This window comes from Grosmannia clavigera (genome assembly GCF_000143105.1).
Source record: "Grosmannia clavigera kw1407 unplaced genomic scaffold GCSC_167, whole genome shotgun sequence".
Lineage (NCBI taxonomy): Eukaryota > Fungi > Ascomycota > Sordariomycetes > Ophiostomatales > Ophiostomataceae > Leptographium > Leptographium clavigerum.
Window position 1 is genome coordinate 1,398,530 of NW_014040772.1, and position 17,359 is coordinate 1,415,888.

Sequence of the window (17,359 nt, forward strand, 5' to 3'; positions counted from 1 at the left end):
AGCGAAATACATGAATGTGACAGGGAGCAGAACAGAAACGCAATGGGCACGTGACTTGGTAGCAAAGAGGACAGGGAGACAGGGAAACAGGAAATCAGGTAAACAGTGAAACAGTGAAACGTCCGCCTTAGACAGCCCGACGCCGCGCCACGTCCTTGGCACCCTCGTCTGCCTCGACGCCGGTGCCAGTGGCCCCGGCTGGCGAAGTGGTGTGGGTGGTGGTGCCGTTCTGGCTGGCGTCCAGCAGGGGGATCTGATCGATGCTGTGGGAGCGGTGGACGGCATCGAGGGGGGGGCTGGCGTCGTTGCTGTGGAGGCCATCGACAGTGCTGGCAGTGCTGGCGCCGCGCTGGTGGCCGACAGGACCGTCGGCAGCGATATGCCACTTGGCGACCTCGAGCTTCATGGTCTCGAGCTCCTTCTGGAAGCGATTGCCAAAGACGTCAATGTAGTAGGTGGCGCCGTTGTAGATGCTCCAGGTGAAGACGGAGAAGAGAAAGATGGCACTGGCACCACGATGGTAGAACCAGAGAGGACACGGCAGCATGGTCAGGACGGCATAGAGGTACTGGATCAGCATGAAGGCAGGCTCCTGCAGAGTGCCGGGCAGCGAGAGGACGACATGGCCGATCCAGGTGCCGCTGTAGGAGCGACGCAACCAGGTGAAGGAGGTCGGCCGGCCAGCGGCGATCTTGTCGCGACGCCGCACGGTGATGAAAAAGTAGTAGGACAGCTGCCAGACGGCGTAGGGGATGGTGGACCACGACAGCATGGAGACGACGTTAGCGTAGGCACCAGGCGTGCCGGGCGGCGAGTGCAGGACGGCGTAGATGGCGGGAAAGCGGCGACGCTGGGTGTCGGGATCGAGCAGGTGGACGAGACTGTGCAGAGTGGCACACGGCATGACGTGGATGAAGAGCGACGTGACCTTGTCGAAACTGTGGAAGACGAGCGAATTGCGCCACATGATGATCGCAACCGCATTGTTGCCCATGGCGAGACAGTAGGTGGCAACGAAGAGCCGACGCGACCCGGGAAAGACCCAGATGCTGAGCAGCAGCAGCATGTTGACAAAGTAGCAGAGATCGGCGAGAAAATAGTGGTAGCCGCGGCGACGATACGTGTAGAAACGCACCGGCATAAAATAGCAGAGCTGCACGGTGTACCACAGCGGCATCCATTCCGGCCAGCCGCCGATCAGGTATCCGCTGATAAAGATGTTAAGCACGCCGCAGATAAACGACACCTTCTCGCGCATCGTGATGGCCCGCGTGTCGTTCCACTGCCGTCCGAGCCGTTCGACGTTGATGCGCATCCGCTTGCGGTATCGTTCCAGCTGTTCTTCGGCTGACGGCGCCCGTTGCCGCCATTCTTCCACCATGCGGCTGCGTGCACCCTGGCTGCGTGACTTGAGAGCATCCCGCGACTCGCGCAGCTTGCGTGTCTGTGCTGAGATGCCCTTGCTCAGCTTCTCCAGCTGCTGCGGCAGGGCAAAGTTGTCCAGCAGGTCCAACATCCCCAGTCGGTCCAGCGGCGGAATGTCCCAGTCCTCCAGGTACGAGCTGCTGCCCGAGAACGATGCGTGTCGCGACGATGTCGAGCCCATTCGCGGGCTCTTGTCCGCCGGCGTTGTCGGTCCCAGCTGCGGCGTCTCGGCCATCGACTGTTCGGCCGTCAGCTGTGGCGAGCCGCCTGGTGTTGTGGTGGCCGTCGATGTCGTTCTGCTAGTCGTACCTGCTGCTGCTGCCGCTGCTGCCGCTGCTGCCGCTGCTGCCGTTGCTGTTGCTGCCGCTTCTGCTGCTGCTCCGATCCCACTGCTGCTGCTGCCCATTGACGGCGTCAGCATCTGCTCGCTGTCGGTCGACGCGCCTTCCGACTTGGTCGATGGGATCGCCATCGGCGTGTTGCTGTCCAGCTCTGCCATTTCCGCCAGCCTGCGATGCCGAAACCGTGGCTGGTCGTTGTGAAAGGACACCTTCCGCAAGGCCGCTGCAATCCGGACCATCAAGACGTCAGCCATCGTGAGAAACGGGATGCACAAAAAAAAGACGCAGAAACGGGGAGTTTCGCCTCCTCGGACCACCCGGGAATCAACCGTCTCTGCGTATATCTGCCGCGGGATGACGGACGCAGATGCACTGCCGAAAACGGATGTGGATGAGGGGCAAAGACAAGAGACCCTGCTGCAATGCAACGGTCGGGCAGAAGAAGAACGAGCACCCAGCAACAGCACCAGCAGCAGCACTAGCACGCATGTCGGAGCCTCTCGCCGCGCGCCAAAAGAAAGCAGACCTTACCTCGTCTTTTCGTATGGGTCAGGTGTGGTCACGCTGCCCGTCGTGGTGTGTAGATGACCTGCTAGCCCAGCTGACCGATATTGGGCCTCTTGACTGGGTCGAGCTCGCCAAGGATGACAAACTGAAAAGACAGAAATACAAGTCCCGTGCTGATCCCGTCTGTGTGCACAGGACGCTATGCTGCAACAGATGGTGGCCGATTTCTCTGTCTCTGTCGAGAATGGCTGTCAGTGCCGGTGGCAGATTGATTGTGATCGAGTCTTTCGGCCACGAGGTATGTAATAGGGAAGGGATGAGGTAGATCGACGTCTTCCCAAACCGGCTAGCGCCATCTCGTTACGTCTGCCTGAGCCACAGCGTGTTCCAAGACCGCGTCTTGGTTGGATCTTGCCAGTGGCTTTGTCGTGTCACGTGCAATGTCAGTCTGCTACGCGTGCCTACCTGCTCCCCCGCGCTTTGCGCCTAGAGCTGTCGTCGCGTAAATTCAAACCTCACGATCAGAAAGTGATAAACGCGAAAGGTGCAACCTCACCACCACCAACCACCACCCTCCAACGCTTCTCGGCACCCCGGCAGATTGCACGTCTGCACAGCCTCCATTTCACGGACGAGCGGACTTGCCTCGTCTGCTGCCCGGAAACGGCCAGCTGTAATACGCGGCCTGCTTTTCGCCTCCGGCTGCGTGTTTCGTTCGTCGTCTCGCCCCGAAATCCTTCACCGCGATTCCCCTGAAAGGCTTTGCTATCTGTCGCTGTCGTAGCGCGAACGACGGCCGCCGCCGCCGTTGCACCCTGCTGCAAAGATGGGCAAACTCAACCGTCTGGAGCTTTTCAGTACGTCTGACAGCTTAGCTTCCGCTATCTCTTCCTTGCTTATACTAATCGGCCTGCCTACCGATTAGACTTCAAGTCCTACAAGGGCCACCATGTCCTTCTCTTTGGCGACTCCTACTTCACATCTGTTGTCGGGCCCAATGGCTCCGGCAAATCCAACTCGTGCGTCACTCCTGCTTGCTGACCCCTCGTGCCCAACGCCTCCCGTCTGACTGACCTTTGGTGCCGTGCAGTATGGATGCCATATCCTTCGTCCTGGGTATCAAGTCGTCCCACCTCCGGTCGAGCCATCTGAAGGATCTGGTGTACCGAGGACGTGTGATGGAGACGTCAAAGCCGAGCGAGGATGCGCCCGAGACGAACGAGACAGGCGGCGACGCTCTCGAAGACGATGAAGGCGGCCGGTCCGGCCGTGGCGACCCCAAGACCGCCTGGGTCATGGCAGTATACGAGGACGACGCCGGCGATACGCACCGCTGGAAGCGGTCCATCACCAACCAGGGCTCCAGCGAGTATCGCATCAACAATCGCGTCGTCACGGCTCAGGACTACAACCAGGCCCTGGAGAATGAAAACATCCTCATCAAGGCCCGCAACTTTCTCGTCTTCCAGGGTGACGTCGAAGCCATCGCGTCGCAGTCGTCCCAGGACCTGACCCGCCTCATCGAGCAGATCTCGGGCAGCCTGGACTTCAAGCCCGAGTACGAGCGCCTCAAGGCCGAGGCCGAGCAAGCCATCGAAAATCAGAACTTCCACCTCACCAGGCGACGCGCCATCAATGCCGAAATCAAACAGTACCAGGAGCAAAAGGCCGAGGCCGAGAGCTTCCAGCGGAAGCTGAACGAACGGGACGAGGCCATCGTGAACCAGATGCTCTCCAAGATCCACCACTACCAGCGCATCATGGACGACTCCAGCGTCCAGATCCAGGACCACCAGGAGAACCTGGCCGAGTTCCGTCGCAAGCTGCACTCGGCCGAGAAACAGCTGGAAGAGGCGCGTGCCGAATATGCCGCTGCACACAAGGAGGCCTCCAAGGTCGAGAGGCGCATCCGCACCAAGGAGCGGGAGATTGAGGACGAGGAGAACAGGCTGATCCCCAGCGCCGAAAAGGTGGAACAGCTGTCGCGCGAGATCGCCACACTCAGCCAGAGAGTGGCATCGGCTACGGAAGAGCGCGACGCCATGGTGGCGCGCGTGCAAAAGGCAGAAAAGGACATGGCCATTGTCGAAAAGGCCCGGGTGCAGTTTGAGAAGCAGTGGAAGGAAACGCTGCAGAAGCAGGGCAAAGACCTGAGCGAGGCCGACCGGAAGGAATACCACACGCTCCGGTCCGATCTCCTGAAGAAGAGCGCGCTCGAGATAGTGGACCGGGACAACATGCGGCGACAGCTCAACAGCGACGAGGTGACGGTCAACACGATCAAGGGCAACATTGACAACCGGCAGTCGCGGGTGGCCAAATTGGAGGCCGAGCTCGAGACGATCAGGGAGCGCCGCGACGGCTGCAAGCAGGACGTGCACAAGCTGGGCCAGGACGTGGACGCGGCCAAGAAGGCGTACAACCAGGCCAAGTCGGAGCGCGTGCGCGTAAACAACACGGTGACGGAGATCGAGGAGAACATGCAGGAGATTGCCACCCGGTTGGAGACGGCACGGTCTGGCATGGTGCAGAGCCGCAAGGAGACGCGCATGAAGGAAGTCGTGTCGCAGATGCGACGCATCTACCCGGGTGTGCACGGTCGCGTGGGCGAGCTGTGCAAGCCAAAGCAGAAGAAGTACGACGACGCGGTGGTGACGGCGCTCGGCCAGGATTTCGACTCGGTGATTGTGGACGGCGAGAAGACAGCGTCGGACTGCATCCAGTACCTCAAGGAGCAGCGGCAGACACCGATGACGTTCATCCCGCTCGACAACGTCAAGGTGAACACGCCCAACACGGCGATCCGGGGCATCCAGGGAGCGCGGCTGACAATCGACACGATCGACTTTGACGCCCACCTCGAGCGCGGCATGGCCTTTGCCTGCGGCGGCTCCGTCATCTGCGACTCGATGGAGGTGGCCAGGAACATTGTGTACCAGAAGCGGCTGCCAGTCAAGGCCGTCTCGCTGGAGGGCTTCCTCATCAACCGCTCCGGCACGATGACGGGTGGCCGGATGCCGGACCAGAAGGGCAATCGCGGGAAGCGCTTTGCCGAGGAGGACGTGCAGAACCTGGAGCGGATATACGAAAAGAAGCGGGCCGACCTGGAGAAGCTGCCGAAGCCGAGCCACCTGCTGCACCACGAAAAGGTGCTCAACGATGACCTGGCCAACCTGGAGCAGCGGCTGCGGGCAGCGCGTGCCGAGCTGCAGGCGTTTGAGAAGAACTTTGGCGGCAAGAAGAAGGAGGCCGAGGTGGAGACGAAGCAGCTGCACGAGCGGGAGCAGAAGCTGGCAGAGGAGTCGGCCAAGCTCGAGAGCACGCGCCGGGCCGTCGCACAGACGGAGCAGGCAGTGATGAAGATCGAGGACAAGATCTTTGCAGCCTTTTGCACGAAGCACGGCTTCACAGACGTGCGGGAGTACGAGGCACAGCAGGGCAGCCTTGAGCAGCAGGCCGAGGAGAAGCGCGGCGAGTTCAAAGTGCAGCTGCAGCGGCTGAAGTCGGCCCTGAGCTGGGAGACATCCAAGCGCGATAACACGGCGCTACGAGTCGAACAGATGGAGCGGCAGCTGCAGGTGCGGCGAAAAGACCTGCAGCAGCACGAGACGGAAAAGGCAAGTATCAGCGAGATTGTGGCACAGGCACGGCGCGATGTGGACCATCTGCACGCTAAGTTGGATCAGATCCAGGAGGAGAACAGCACGACGACAGACAAGGTGGCCGAGACCAAGGCAGAGGTGCAGCGGTGGCAGCGCGAGATCGAGTCGCGGCTGAAGGAGATCAACGGGCTCGAGACGGAGGTGCAGAAGAACAGCGCGGCCAAGTTTGCGCTGCTGCAGCGCTGCAAGATGGAGCAGATCCAGATACCACTGCTAGAGGGCTCTCTCGACAACCTGCCGAACGAGGACCAGCTGCTCAACCAGGATCCGGACGCGATGGACGTTGATGATGGCGACGACGGCGTCATGGAAGCAGCCATGGACGATCACGGCATCGAGGTGAACTTTGACCGTCTCGAGGCGGAATTCAAAAATGTTAGTGTGGCTGAGGGGCGGAAGGTTTTTGTGGTAGACAGCAGTGCCAAGTACTAACGTCTGTCTTCCGATAACAGCAGGACGAAGAGCACATTGAAGAGCGGCTGGAGGCCAAGATTGCCGAACTGACGGCCGAGCTGGAAAAGCTGAACCCCAATATGCGGGCGATCGAGCGGCTAGAGTCGGTGGAAGGCAAGCTGCGCGAGGTCGACAAAGAATTCGAGGACAGCAAGAAGATTGCGTACCGGATCAAGACGGAATTTGAGGACATCAAGGGACAGCGGACCGACGTGTTCCGCAAGGCGTTCTCGCACATCCAGGAGCAGATCACGGAGGTGTACAAGGAGCTCACGCGGACGGAAGCGTATCCGTTGGGCGGCCAAGCCTACCTCGACATCGAGGCCGAGGGCGACGAACCGCCGTATCTCAGCGGCGTCAAGTACCACGCGATGCCGCCGCTGAAGCGATTCCGCGACATGGAGCACCTATCTGGTGGCGAGAAGACGATGGCGGCGCTGGCGCTCCTGTTCGCCATCCACAGCTACCAGCCATCGCCCTTCTTCGTGCTGGACGAGGTAGACGCGGCGCTGGACAATGCCAACGTGGACAAGATCAAAAAGTACATCCGCGAGCACGCAGGACCGGGCATGCAGTTCATCGTCATCAGCCTCAAGCCGGGCCTGTTTCAGGACAGCGAGAGCCTGGTGGGTGTGTACCGGGACCAGGACGTCAACAGCTCCAAGACGTTGACGCTAGATGTGAGTATTGATTCTGATGTTTGTCTTTTTTTGCTTTGTAGTCATAGCTAACTTTGGGCAGCTGCGGAAATACGTCTGATTGCTATTAGGGGACACAGTGTTTGGAGTGTCAACTCGGCCGGCGCACGTGGGCGTCATGTTCTGTGTATATACTAGGGAGGATAGCCGTTTTGTTTCTTCGGTGGGCTGTGAGTGTTGAGAGGAGACGGCCTTTCCATGGAGTTTTAAAGATACTTGTCCTTTCGATGTGCGTCATTTTATGAAGCCCCCGGTTCTTTTCGTTCCTTCCGCCCCATGGTGGCGTGGCCGAAGCTGTGGTTGCGCCAGTTGTCATGAATTGTGTCGTTCTTTCCCGAGTGACAAGGTTCCGGGACTGTCTCCCTAATTATTAAAGTCCCGAAATAGCAAGTGCGGCCGTCTCAAAACGGCATTTCCCTTTTGATCGCGAGGGTTAGTACGCCAATGGCTGGCTTAGTATGGCAAAAGGGAGAAAAAATTTCGCTGCTACTCGTATTTTGGAAGTCTCCACTTTTATGATTTGTGGGGGCAAAGAAGAGTCACTCTTTCTGTCGTGGGCCTTTAATGGCTGCCACATGTCCATTGCCATTCTCTTGAGCACTTCCTTGCTTCAGAGAGCTACCCAATTCACGACCTACCTCCTGGTGCATCGCCCGTACAGTTCCCCCCACGTCGCTCTACACAACACGGACATGTCGCGGCCAGTACTACGGAACCCGGCCACGGGCGGGTGGATCGTGCAGAAGTTTGGTGGCACCAGCGTCGGCAAGTTCCCGGAGCAGATTGCTGAAGATATTGTCCGGTGGGTGTTTGGCGAGCAAGCTCTACAGGTCTAGCCGAAGCTCCCACGGCAGCAGGGCCCCTCCCCCACGCCAGAGCTGACCAGACTTTTCCTCTGCAGGCAGTATGTTTCGAGTAACAACCGGGTGGTGATTGTGTGCTCAGCACGCAGCCCTGGCAAGAAGGCCAGCGGCACGACCAGCCGGCTGCTGGATGTGTACCGGCGGCTGCAGCAGCTGGCGGCGGCGACGGCGATCAGCGACGAGCAGGCGCAGACGGAGCTCGTGGAGTCGGCGCAGCAAATCATCCAGGACATATGCGACGAGCACCTGGCGGCAGCAGACGCGACGATCGAGGACACAGCACTGCGGGCGGCTCTGCGCAGCGAGATCGAGGCGGAGTGCGGCGAGCTGGCCGAATACGTGGCGGCGACGAAGCGGTTTCACCTCGAGGTCAACGCGCGGTCCAAAGACCGGCTGGCGAGTCTGGGCGAGAAGCTGAGCTGCCGCTTCATGACGTACGTGTTGCGGGACCACCAGGTGGCGGCTGAGTATGTGGACCTGGCAGATGTGCTTCACAAGAGCAGCAACAGCAGCAACAGCAGCAGCAACGACAGCGGGCGGCTGGACGCGGCCTTTTACCGGGACGCGGCAGCGGTGTTTGGGCGGAAGATGGCAGCGTGCGAAGACCGGGTGCCGGTGGTGACGGGCTTTTTCGGCAATGTGCCGGGCAGCCTGATGGACGGCGATGTGGGCCGCGGCTATACGGACCTGTGCGCGGCGCTGGTGGCGGTGGGTCTCTCGGCCAAGGAGCTGCAGGTGTGGAAGGAGGTGGACGGAATATTCACGGCCGACCCGAGCAAAGTGCCGACAGCACGACTGATTCCGTCGATCACGCCGTCGGAGGCGGCCGAGCTGACGTTTTACGGGTCGGAGGTGATTCACCACCTAACGATGGACCAGGTAATCAAGGCGACGCCGCCAATTCCGGTGCGGATCAAGAATGTCAAGAACCCGCGCGGTGATGGAACGATTGTGCTGCCAGATCCGGTGCGAGCGCCGGGTCAACAGCTGCAGAAGTCGGCGGCACGGGGCAGCGGAGCGGCGACGGGGCCACAGCGGCCGACGGCGGTGACGATCAAGGACCGGATCTCGGTGCTGAACATCTACTCGAACAAGCGGTCGCTGGCGCATGGCTTTGTAGCCCGAGTCTTTTCGGTGCTGGACCAGCACCAGATCTCGGTGGACCTGATCGCGACGAGCGAGGTGCATGTGTCGATGGCGATCCACGCGCCAGATGCTAGCGAGGGCGCCGCTGTTGAGGACAGCCACCTGGAGCGGGCGCGGCGCGAGCTGGGGGCATTGGGCGATGTCAGCCTGTTGCACGGCATGGCCATCCTCAGTCTGGTGGGCGCCGACATGAAGAACATGATCGGCGTGGCCGGCAAGATGTTCTCGACGCTGGGCGAGCACGACATCAACATTGAGATGATTTCACAGGGTGAGTTTGTGTGTGTGTGTTGGTGTTGCGGTTTGAAGCTGTGTGTATTGTGTTGCTTGAACTTGTGTGTTGTTTGTTTTGTGTTCGTATGTACTGACTTCATCCAGGTGCCAGCGAAATCAACATCTCCTGCGTCATCGATGCGCAAGAGGCAACGCGGGCCATGAACGTGTTGCATACGAATCTGTTTACGTTTTTGGAATAGTCTCTAGGGGAGTGTTGCATGTTGTGCATGATTAGGGCTGGCAACTCCTGGCAAGGAGATCCATGTATAGATGCCATGCAGGCGGAGTTATCGGTTGTGGGTCAGTGGCCGTTCTAGGGAGAAATCAGAATACGCTTTTGGTCTAGATGTGCGGCGTCGTCCCTTCCTGTTTGGTCTCATTATCACCATGCTTACAAAGCAGACAAGTCTCGATTGTCTGTCCCTGTCCTCCACTGCCTCATTTCTTCCCCTTCTTCCGCTTCTTGGCCGCACTGTTGCCACCGGGCCCCAGCACCGACGCCTTCTCGACCTTGACCGAGCCAGCGCCGCCAGCCAGCGCCAACGTCTCCTCTTCGCGCACGACGCCGCCCTGCATGGTGGCCGCGTCGGCACCGCGTCGCCGGCCGCCCTTTTTTCCCTTGGGCGGACGGTACGAGCTGCGGTCGCGCAGCGGCAGCCACCGCTCGGCGTCCGGCGTCTTGGCGGCGTCAAATGTGGCCGCATCCTTGGCCTGCAGCTTGCGGGCCTGTCGCGAAAGCGTGGCGGGCGTCTTGGCCTTCTTGGCCAGCGGCGTGTTGGCTGCCGTCTCATCAGCATCGCGGGAGCGCTTTTTGGCTGCTGCTGCTGCTGCTGCTGCTGCAGGAGCCGTTGCCGTGGCAGCAGGAGCCAACACGGCTACGCCGCCCTGCAGAAGTCGATCGACGTCGACGCCCTGCACGAGCTTATCGACCGGCGTCAACGAAGCGGCTAGTTGGCGATGGTGGTCCGACAAAGCCGAGGACGGGGACGTGGTGGCAGCTGCGGCGACAAGTCCGGCCACAGCGACGCGGTCGGTCGGGTCAGCCGCGTGCAGCTGTCCAAACGCGGTCGCAGCGACGGCCTGATCAGCCGGATCGGGTGAGCGCAGCAGCTCGACGCCGGCGGCACGGAGCAGTGAAGCCGGAGCATCCGTCGTGGACAGCTGCCAGTGGGCGACAGCAGCAGCCAGCTCGGTGCGCACGGCACCATGACGACCCTGCAGCCGGTAGAGGGCGACAGCGAGGGCGACGAGGCCGGGGGCAAAGCGCACGCATGGCGTCTCGCAGTGAGCAAAAAAGGCCTCCAGCAGGCCGACGGCAGCAGCCGGGTTCTTGTTCTGGCGCAGATGCAGCTGCAACGTTGTCAGCAGCAGGCCGACGTCGCCAGGACGGTCCTCTAGCAGCGGCTGTAGGCGACGCAGAGCCTCGTTGCCGGTCTGCATCCCGGCCTTGGCGGCCGCGTGGAAGAGGCCGAGGTCGACCAGAGAAGCAAGGTCGAGGTCGCTGTCGAGAACCTGCTTCTTGAGCTGTCTTGCCGTCCGCGTCTGCACGCCCTTGAACTTGAAGCACTGCAGCTCGAGCGCGAGCTGGTTGTGCCGCATGACGCGCGCCTGGTGGCCAAACAACCGGTCACTGCCAGCCGATGGCGGCGACCCAATGGCAGCCATCTTGGCCTGCACTGCATATGGGTTGGTCTCGGTGTTGTTGCTGTCGTCAGCACCCACGACGACATTGTTGATTTGGGCCACCGCCTTGGTCGCGCCTTCATCCACGTCGATCAGCTGGCCCAGGCCTCGATGCAGTGCGGCCGCGTCGCCATGGCGGCCCAGCCGCGTCAGCGCATAGGCCTGTTGCACTAGAATCGGCAGCAGCTCGGCTCGCTTGTCGTCGTCGCTCAGCTCCTCGGACGCTTCGCACAGCTGCTGGGCTCGACGCAACAGCACGCTCGCCCGTGCCGCATCACCGCCTGCCAGCAGCGCGCTGCCCGCATTGTACGCCGTCTCAAACGTCTCCAGGTCCTGTCGTCGTCCCACGTCGGCATTGCTCCTGGCTCCAGCTGCTGTCGGCTCCAACCACGAGACCTGTGCTGCTGTGGCCAGCGTGTTTATCCGCAGGTCCAGCGCTTCGCCTGTGATGTCGTCGTTCTCACCATTGCCTCCACCCTCTGACAGCTCGCCGTACAGAGACGCCACGCGGCCAAACTTCTCCGCCCGGTAGGCCACCTGAGCAGCCACGTGCTTAAGTGCCCGTGAAATCGATATTGACGACGATGACGACGACAGCCTTTCGTCAGCTTTCAGCAGCGTCTCGGCCTCTGCCAACTCGCCCGTCTTGTACAGCGCATACGCCCGCTCCAGCACGCACCGCGTCGCTAGCGCGTCGCCTCCTTCTGCCACCGCTCGCAGCGCGTCGTCAAACCGGTCCAGCTTCAGCAGCGCCACCACTTTTGTGTGCTGGGCCGTCGCCAGCTGCTCGCCCGCACCGCTGCTCGCCCGTGCTGCCTGTATCGCACCATTGGCCAGCTTCAGCGCCTCTTCATGATCCTCGATTCTCGTGCCCCGCAGCAGCGAGTTGAGCGCGTTGACCGCCGCGTTGGCCATCGGATAAGATAAAGCGAGAAGACGAGGTCGGGAAAATTGAAAAATGATCGATCGTCGCTGGCTTGTTGGCTCCGGTGTTGCTTCACATACGTCTTCGCACACGTCTTCGCGTACGTCCCGTAGCACCACACGGATATCGCAATGTGTCCACCGATGGTCTTGTCCGGCTGATCCCGCTGCTCACCGGATTCTTCTCGTGAGCCTTGGCCTTGTTGGTTGTCGTCGACGAAATCCCGCCCGAAAAAGAGAGGGGCAGCAGAACTGGTGGGGCTCGCTATTTTTTCCTCCCTTTTTTTCGTGCTGTCCTCATTACAGGGCTTGTTCCTTTAGGTGGGGCCGCGAGGCTGCTATGGCCACAGTGGCAGAACACGCTAAGCACTTTGTATCTTAAGAGTCTCTTTAGCTCGCTGCCATTACTTATCAAACCGCCGAACGTCGCAGAAAGCTCCAGAAACCCTTCCTCCTCTCGACCTTCTCTGGCGGTGTGTGGTACGGCCGCAGAGGATACGTTGGCCGCACATTGTAGTATCCCTCGTCCTCCGCGACTCCCGTCTCGTCGCTCTGCGCCCACTTGTGCTCGGGTATGAAGCCCAGCCTCGTGCTGCCAGACGAAGCTGAGACCCGCGAGATCCGCTTGTCGCCTCGCTCTGCACCTTGCTGCCCTCCATGGCTGTCGGGGCGTTTCTTGTCCCGGTGTCGCTTCCCGTCTGCCTCTTTCCGTCTCGTTGCCGGTCCCTTCTCGTCGTGCTGCCGCTTGCTGGACCGCGACTTTGTTCTCTGTCGAGCTGGCTGCGCTTTCTCCCGTCCACAGCCACCACGAGCTCCTTTGGAAGCTGTACCCTTGCTTTGCTTGTCCAGCGGCACGCCGATGTTGCCGAGACGCACAGACAGAGCGTCAATGGTCTCGACGGCACGCATCCGCGACGCCTCAGACAGCGAACACAACGAACCGTAGTCGACCCGTGGGCCGCCTGCCGCTTTTCTGCTACCGAGAAGCTTGGTCAGCACGTCCTGCAGCCGCCGGATGATGCGTCGGAGTGCCGATCTGGCATGGCCTGCCACGTATGTTAGCGGAGGGCTAACAATGTAAAGAAAGACGGGGTGCTGACCATCGCCCTTGGCCAGACGGCTGCCGGTCTCGCTCAGACGCGTCGAGTACCGCCGGCGAACCCGATCTCGGTCAGACTCGAGTGTCCGGTAGAGCTCCGAGACCGATGGACGGCCACTGCTCACAGCCTCCTGCACCGCTCTCGGCCCTCCAAGATGCTTCAGACATTGCGAGTATGTGTCGAGTAGTTCCGTGACCCGTTTGCCAAACGCCATTCTGACTATGGTGGACGATGCACGAGTCTGGCTGCCATCGAGAGGCCTCGCTCTGACTAAGAGATTGCTCTACTGCTAGCCGCCAGTTGACAGGTGTGTGCCACTCCTGAGGACGAGAAGCCATCTTACGTACATTCAGCCAATCGGACACCACGGTGGTCCTCTCGCTTGCCCGTGCAGCACGCCGTTGCATTGGGGAAAGAGCAAATCAGCTGCAGAACACAGATGCCCGAGGAAAGTGCCTGGGTTTCATGTCTGCTCCGTTCCTCTCTAGCCAAATCGGAGTATTCCGTGTTTAAACCCACCTGTTCCCTTATCTAAGATGATGCTTTTAATAGGACCGCCCGCTGGGCACTACGCGCCCCGCTTGCGTAGCTATGTAGATGATACCGCACAGCCACGCTGAAGGATCTCCTGTCCTGTCCTGAGCTACCATCTAACTCGGCCTCTACGAGCCGCTTGTGACGACGCGTTAGCATCCGGGGAATCTACCCCGTACTGAGTACTTATATATTACAAATACTTACAGAAAACAGTCTACAGAATTGCTTATGCTCACACAGTATGGCATCGTTCCAGTATCGTATCACACAGTGCAGAGACTTACACGGTCTCAACGACATCTCCAAACCCTCTCGATGATGCTGGGTCTACAATTTATTATCTCCGTACTTGCTTCACAAACTTGGGCATACAAGGCATACTTACCATCGTGATAACAATACGAGTTACGGTATCGTTGGATCCTTGTCCACACATCCACGTCACGGGCATATTAGTCTTCACAGCCATGGCGTTTGCCCTACGAAAACAGCTGTTTACATCCCAAAACAAGTCGAGCCATGTGAGCACAGCCGCAAACAGCATCGCATCAAAAAATGCCGTACAATCCACAGTTCTCAAACTAAAAGACTGAATATTGCCTGACCAAGCAAGCTCTCCCCGACGCGATAGTGCCAGTATTCAATATTGAGAGGCAATTGCGAAGCCTCATGGCCCCCATTACACGGCACGGGCCTCGGCGTGGCCTATTTGATAAATCACGTCGTGATCGGCATCCAAGCACATCAACGTCACGCACGTATGGTTGGGGGCTGGAGGACTGAGCCAATCTTGGTATACGTCCATTTCGACTGGGAATCACAAGGTATCGCGGCAAGATGGCGTCCGAGCAGCCTTGGTCGTACGACTACCCGCAGCGGAAGACGGGAGCTGGTGAGCGATATTCTGCCGGCGACACTCCAAAGGAAGCTGGATGAAACATACGCCCTTGGAAAGTTCGGAAACAGGAAAGCACCATGGCCTCAACACCGATATTGACAGTCGAGATAAGGAGGGTCTGCCGCACTTACGGCCCCCACACTCATGGCCCACACTCATGGTTGTACGACGTACACACGTAGAGCAAGCGTGGGCACCCTCTCTCCAGGATGGCCATGTGACCCCCGACAAGGCCTCACTTTGCTGTCCATCCGTGAGAATCGAGGCACGGCTCTCAACCTGACGAGGACCAGTCAAGACAAGGCACAGCAAAGGAAAGCTGTGTACGGGGTACGAGTACTGTACATAGGACGCGTAAACTTCCGGATCGAGAAGTGCTGAGCCCTGGTAGTATCGTACCCACTCGAAGCGATGGTACCCGGACGTCTGTCAACTGGCAGGGGTTCGGAAGGGGGTTCAGGAGTACGGAGTAGATGGCTGGAGAATATGATACCGGGACCACCAAAGTAAAGCAGATCGAGATAACTACAGACGACTTTGTAAGCTGAAAACGGGGCAGGATCGGACCCAGAAGTAGGAGGAGAAAGTGGATGCTCACCATGGAGGCCTGTGATGGATTACGGAGCAATGACGTCGTTGTTGCAGAAGGGTCAAAAGGTTGGCTGTCTCAAGATGCCTTTCGCGGGCTTTGATAAGCAGAGCCTGGTTCTCGCGCATGCCCAATCTTCAGCATGGCAGCAGACCGCCATCTTCCCGCACCGCCTCCACGGAGTAATTGCTTCTTTTGTCGGCGACCAGTTTCAGCCTCTGCTGGGAAGATAGGAACCAAAATTGCGCAGCTTTGCTTTCGGGCTTGGATAATTTGCCGTATCTGCTGTCAGCTCGCGCCGTTGGGTCCTAAAGTAGGGCGAAATGGGGGTCGCCGGTTGGGGGTCCATGGTGAAACGAGCGACGACCTAATCGCCGCTCTTCTGGCCGGCCAAGCTGGCCCTACTTGCGTACTATTCTCTTTCGTTTACTTTTTACAGAGTACTCCAGAGTACTCCAGATTTGTCCTCGCCTATATGTTTATTTCTCTGTTTTTATACTTATTATTGTACCGTGTCTGTATGTTGGTCTTTTAGCAAGGAAAGTGCGGCCGGACATGGCTCCTTCTTCTCACCCGGGCGTCACTCTAGTCCATCGGGGAGCCGGGAAGCAGCTTCCGGACTCCCACGCGGGATGAGGGTGTTTTCGTAAGAGAACCTTTATACCTACCCTTTCCGGCCTCTTTCCCTGGGCCCACCCTCCCTATGCCGTGCTGGTTACAAATTTATCTCTACTACGACGTATGTAAGATACGGAGCACGGAGCACGATGACGGAGGATGGGCACTCTTCACTTCACCTCTAGCCTGCTCACCGCAGCCTGGCGATGCGCAGCCGCGTCCCAGGTGCCGTTTGGGCTCTGGCCGTCTCTAGCGCTCCGGCTATCGCTGCCCGAGTCAGTTCTTGGCTCCCAGGCCATTCTAGCCAATGACGAGTCGCAGGCAAATCTCGTGCCTTTATCGGCGCAGAGGGCCGCCTTGCAGGAAAACGTAACGAGATGACTGGTCGGCGCGGGAAGTGCCGGACAACTGCAAGGATTGCGAGACCTAAAAAAGCAAGCAATACGTCGTACAGGGCCGAGATGAAAGCCAAAGGGGCCGACGACTCTTTTCCAGCTTGCTGTCCTTTCCGAGCTCGGAGGTTCTAGGCTCTACGACGTACGTGATTAAGAACTCTGCATCGAGCCGTAAGCTACATTGCTTGATATACCGGTAGCGTTGCATGTGACAAGTCATTGTTCGCGAACGAGTACGGAGCACGTATCTTACGACATACTCCGTATATTCGTGCTCGCGTCCTTTTTCCTTTTTCACTTTTCCCTTTGCTGGATCCCCGTCTGGGTTTCAGCCTGGCTGACGAGGCACCGGCTAGGCATCAGGCGAGATACGAGGACCAGCTCTGTCCGATCGCTTGTTGTCGAGCCTGCCGCAGGTGCGTCGTGTTGCCGCTGCTGCCGGCGGGCGTTATCAAGACGTCGCAGCAGCCAGGCTGCGAGCGCTCAGCTCAACCAGTGTCCTGCGGGTTCGTACAGCGCGCACTACTCGTACTCGCACGCCTCGTTCCTGCGCTTCCGCGCGCCTTTTTCAGCCTGCCATCTTCCTGCGAGTAGTGGCCCCCGTTCTCGTCCAACCGTAAATGTTCCCGCTCGTGTTGATAACCTTGCCCTTTCATGTCCGGTATCTCGCTCACGACATCGCCCATCCGGCCAGTCTGCCCATACCTGCGGCGATCAGTGCCCCTTTTTCTCGTGTCCCCCGGCGGTTGGCGTGATCGCAATCTCAGGAGCTGCATCCCCTTGCAACGGCCAAGAGAAAGTACATGGTATCTGCATGCCAGGCAGACTAGTGCAAGTACTTGCATGCGCACATGCATACGAGTACTCCGTGCAAACAGGGTAAGCCGTGACTGCAGCGCCGAGCTTTCCAATTTGGAGGGCCCGCCCTTCCTTGTCGAGAGAAGGGAGAGAAGCGTCCGACAGCAACGGGCGACCGCCAATGCACTGGATCTGGAAAATCGCGGCCGACACGCTGCTGGAACCAGTCTGCAGCGTCCGTGCGCCTGCTTGCCGTGCCCACCATCCTCGCCGTCCTGCTCTCTCATCTCACTGTGGCGAATCTGTCAGTTGCTCATGGGGACGCCTTACGCTTTACGCTTTACGCTTTACGCTTCACGCTCTACGCTTTCCCGGCTTACGGCTTCTGGCTCTTGCGGCACCGCTCGTGCTCGTACTCGCACATTGCCAGGCGGTCTGTGGCTCTG

The 17,359-nt window shown here is 59.4% G+C and overlaps 4 protein-coding genes across 4 annotated transcripts; 1 reads left to right on the top strand and 3 right to left on the bottom strand.

The window, feature by feature from the left end:
• Window positions 1-127: 127 nt before the first annotated feature.
• Window positions 128-2,020, bottom strand: CMQ_6456 (uncharacterized protein; the record flags this gene model as incomplete). The annotated part of the gene is made up of 1 exon (XM_014315521.1): window positions 128-2,020. The coding sequence occupies one exon, from the start codon at window positions 2,018-2,020 to the stop codon at window positions 128-130; it is 1,893 nt and encodes a 630-aa protein (XP_014170996.1).
• A 131-nt stretch (window positions 2,021-2,151) lies between these two features.
• Window positions 2,152-9,571, top strand: CMQ_6429 (cohesin complex subunit; the record flags this gene model as incomplete). The annotated part of the gene is made up of 9 exons (XM_014315494.1): window positions 2,152-2,571; window positions 3,058-3,130; window positions 3,199-3,292; window positions 3,364-6,310; window positions 6,388-7,068; window positions 7,701-7,888; window positions 7,988-8,435; window positions 8,538-9,366; window positions 9,474-9,571. 9 exons carry the CDS (start codon window positions 2,152-2,154, stop codon window positions 9,569-9,571), a joined length of 5,778 nt encoding a protein of 1,925 aa, XP_014170969.1.
• Window positions 9,572-9,809: 238 nt separating this feature from the next.
• On the bottom strand, window positions 9,810-11,969 carry CMQ_6077 (signal recognition particle; the record flags this gene model as incomplete). Its single annotated transcript, XM_014315142.1, has 1 exon — window positions 9,810-11,969. One exon carries the CDS (start codon window positions 11,967-11,969, stop codon window positions 9,810-9,812), a length of 2,160 nt encoding a protein of 719 aa, XP_014170617.1.
• Window positions 11,970-12,389: 420 nt separating this feature from the next.
• CMQ_6108 (uncharacterized protein) lies at window positions 12,390-13,292 on the bottom strand (the record flags this gene model as incomplete). The annotated part of the gene is made up of 1 exon (XM_014315173.1): window positions 12,390-13,292. The coding sequence occupies one exon, from the start codon at window positions 13,290-13,292 to the stop codon at window positions 12,390-12,392; it is 903 nt and encodes a 300-aa protein (XP_014170648.1).
• Window positions 13,293-17,359: the final 4,067 nt, after the last annotated feature.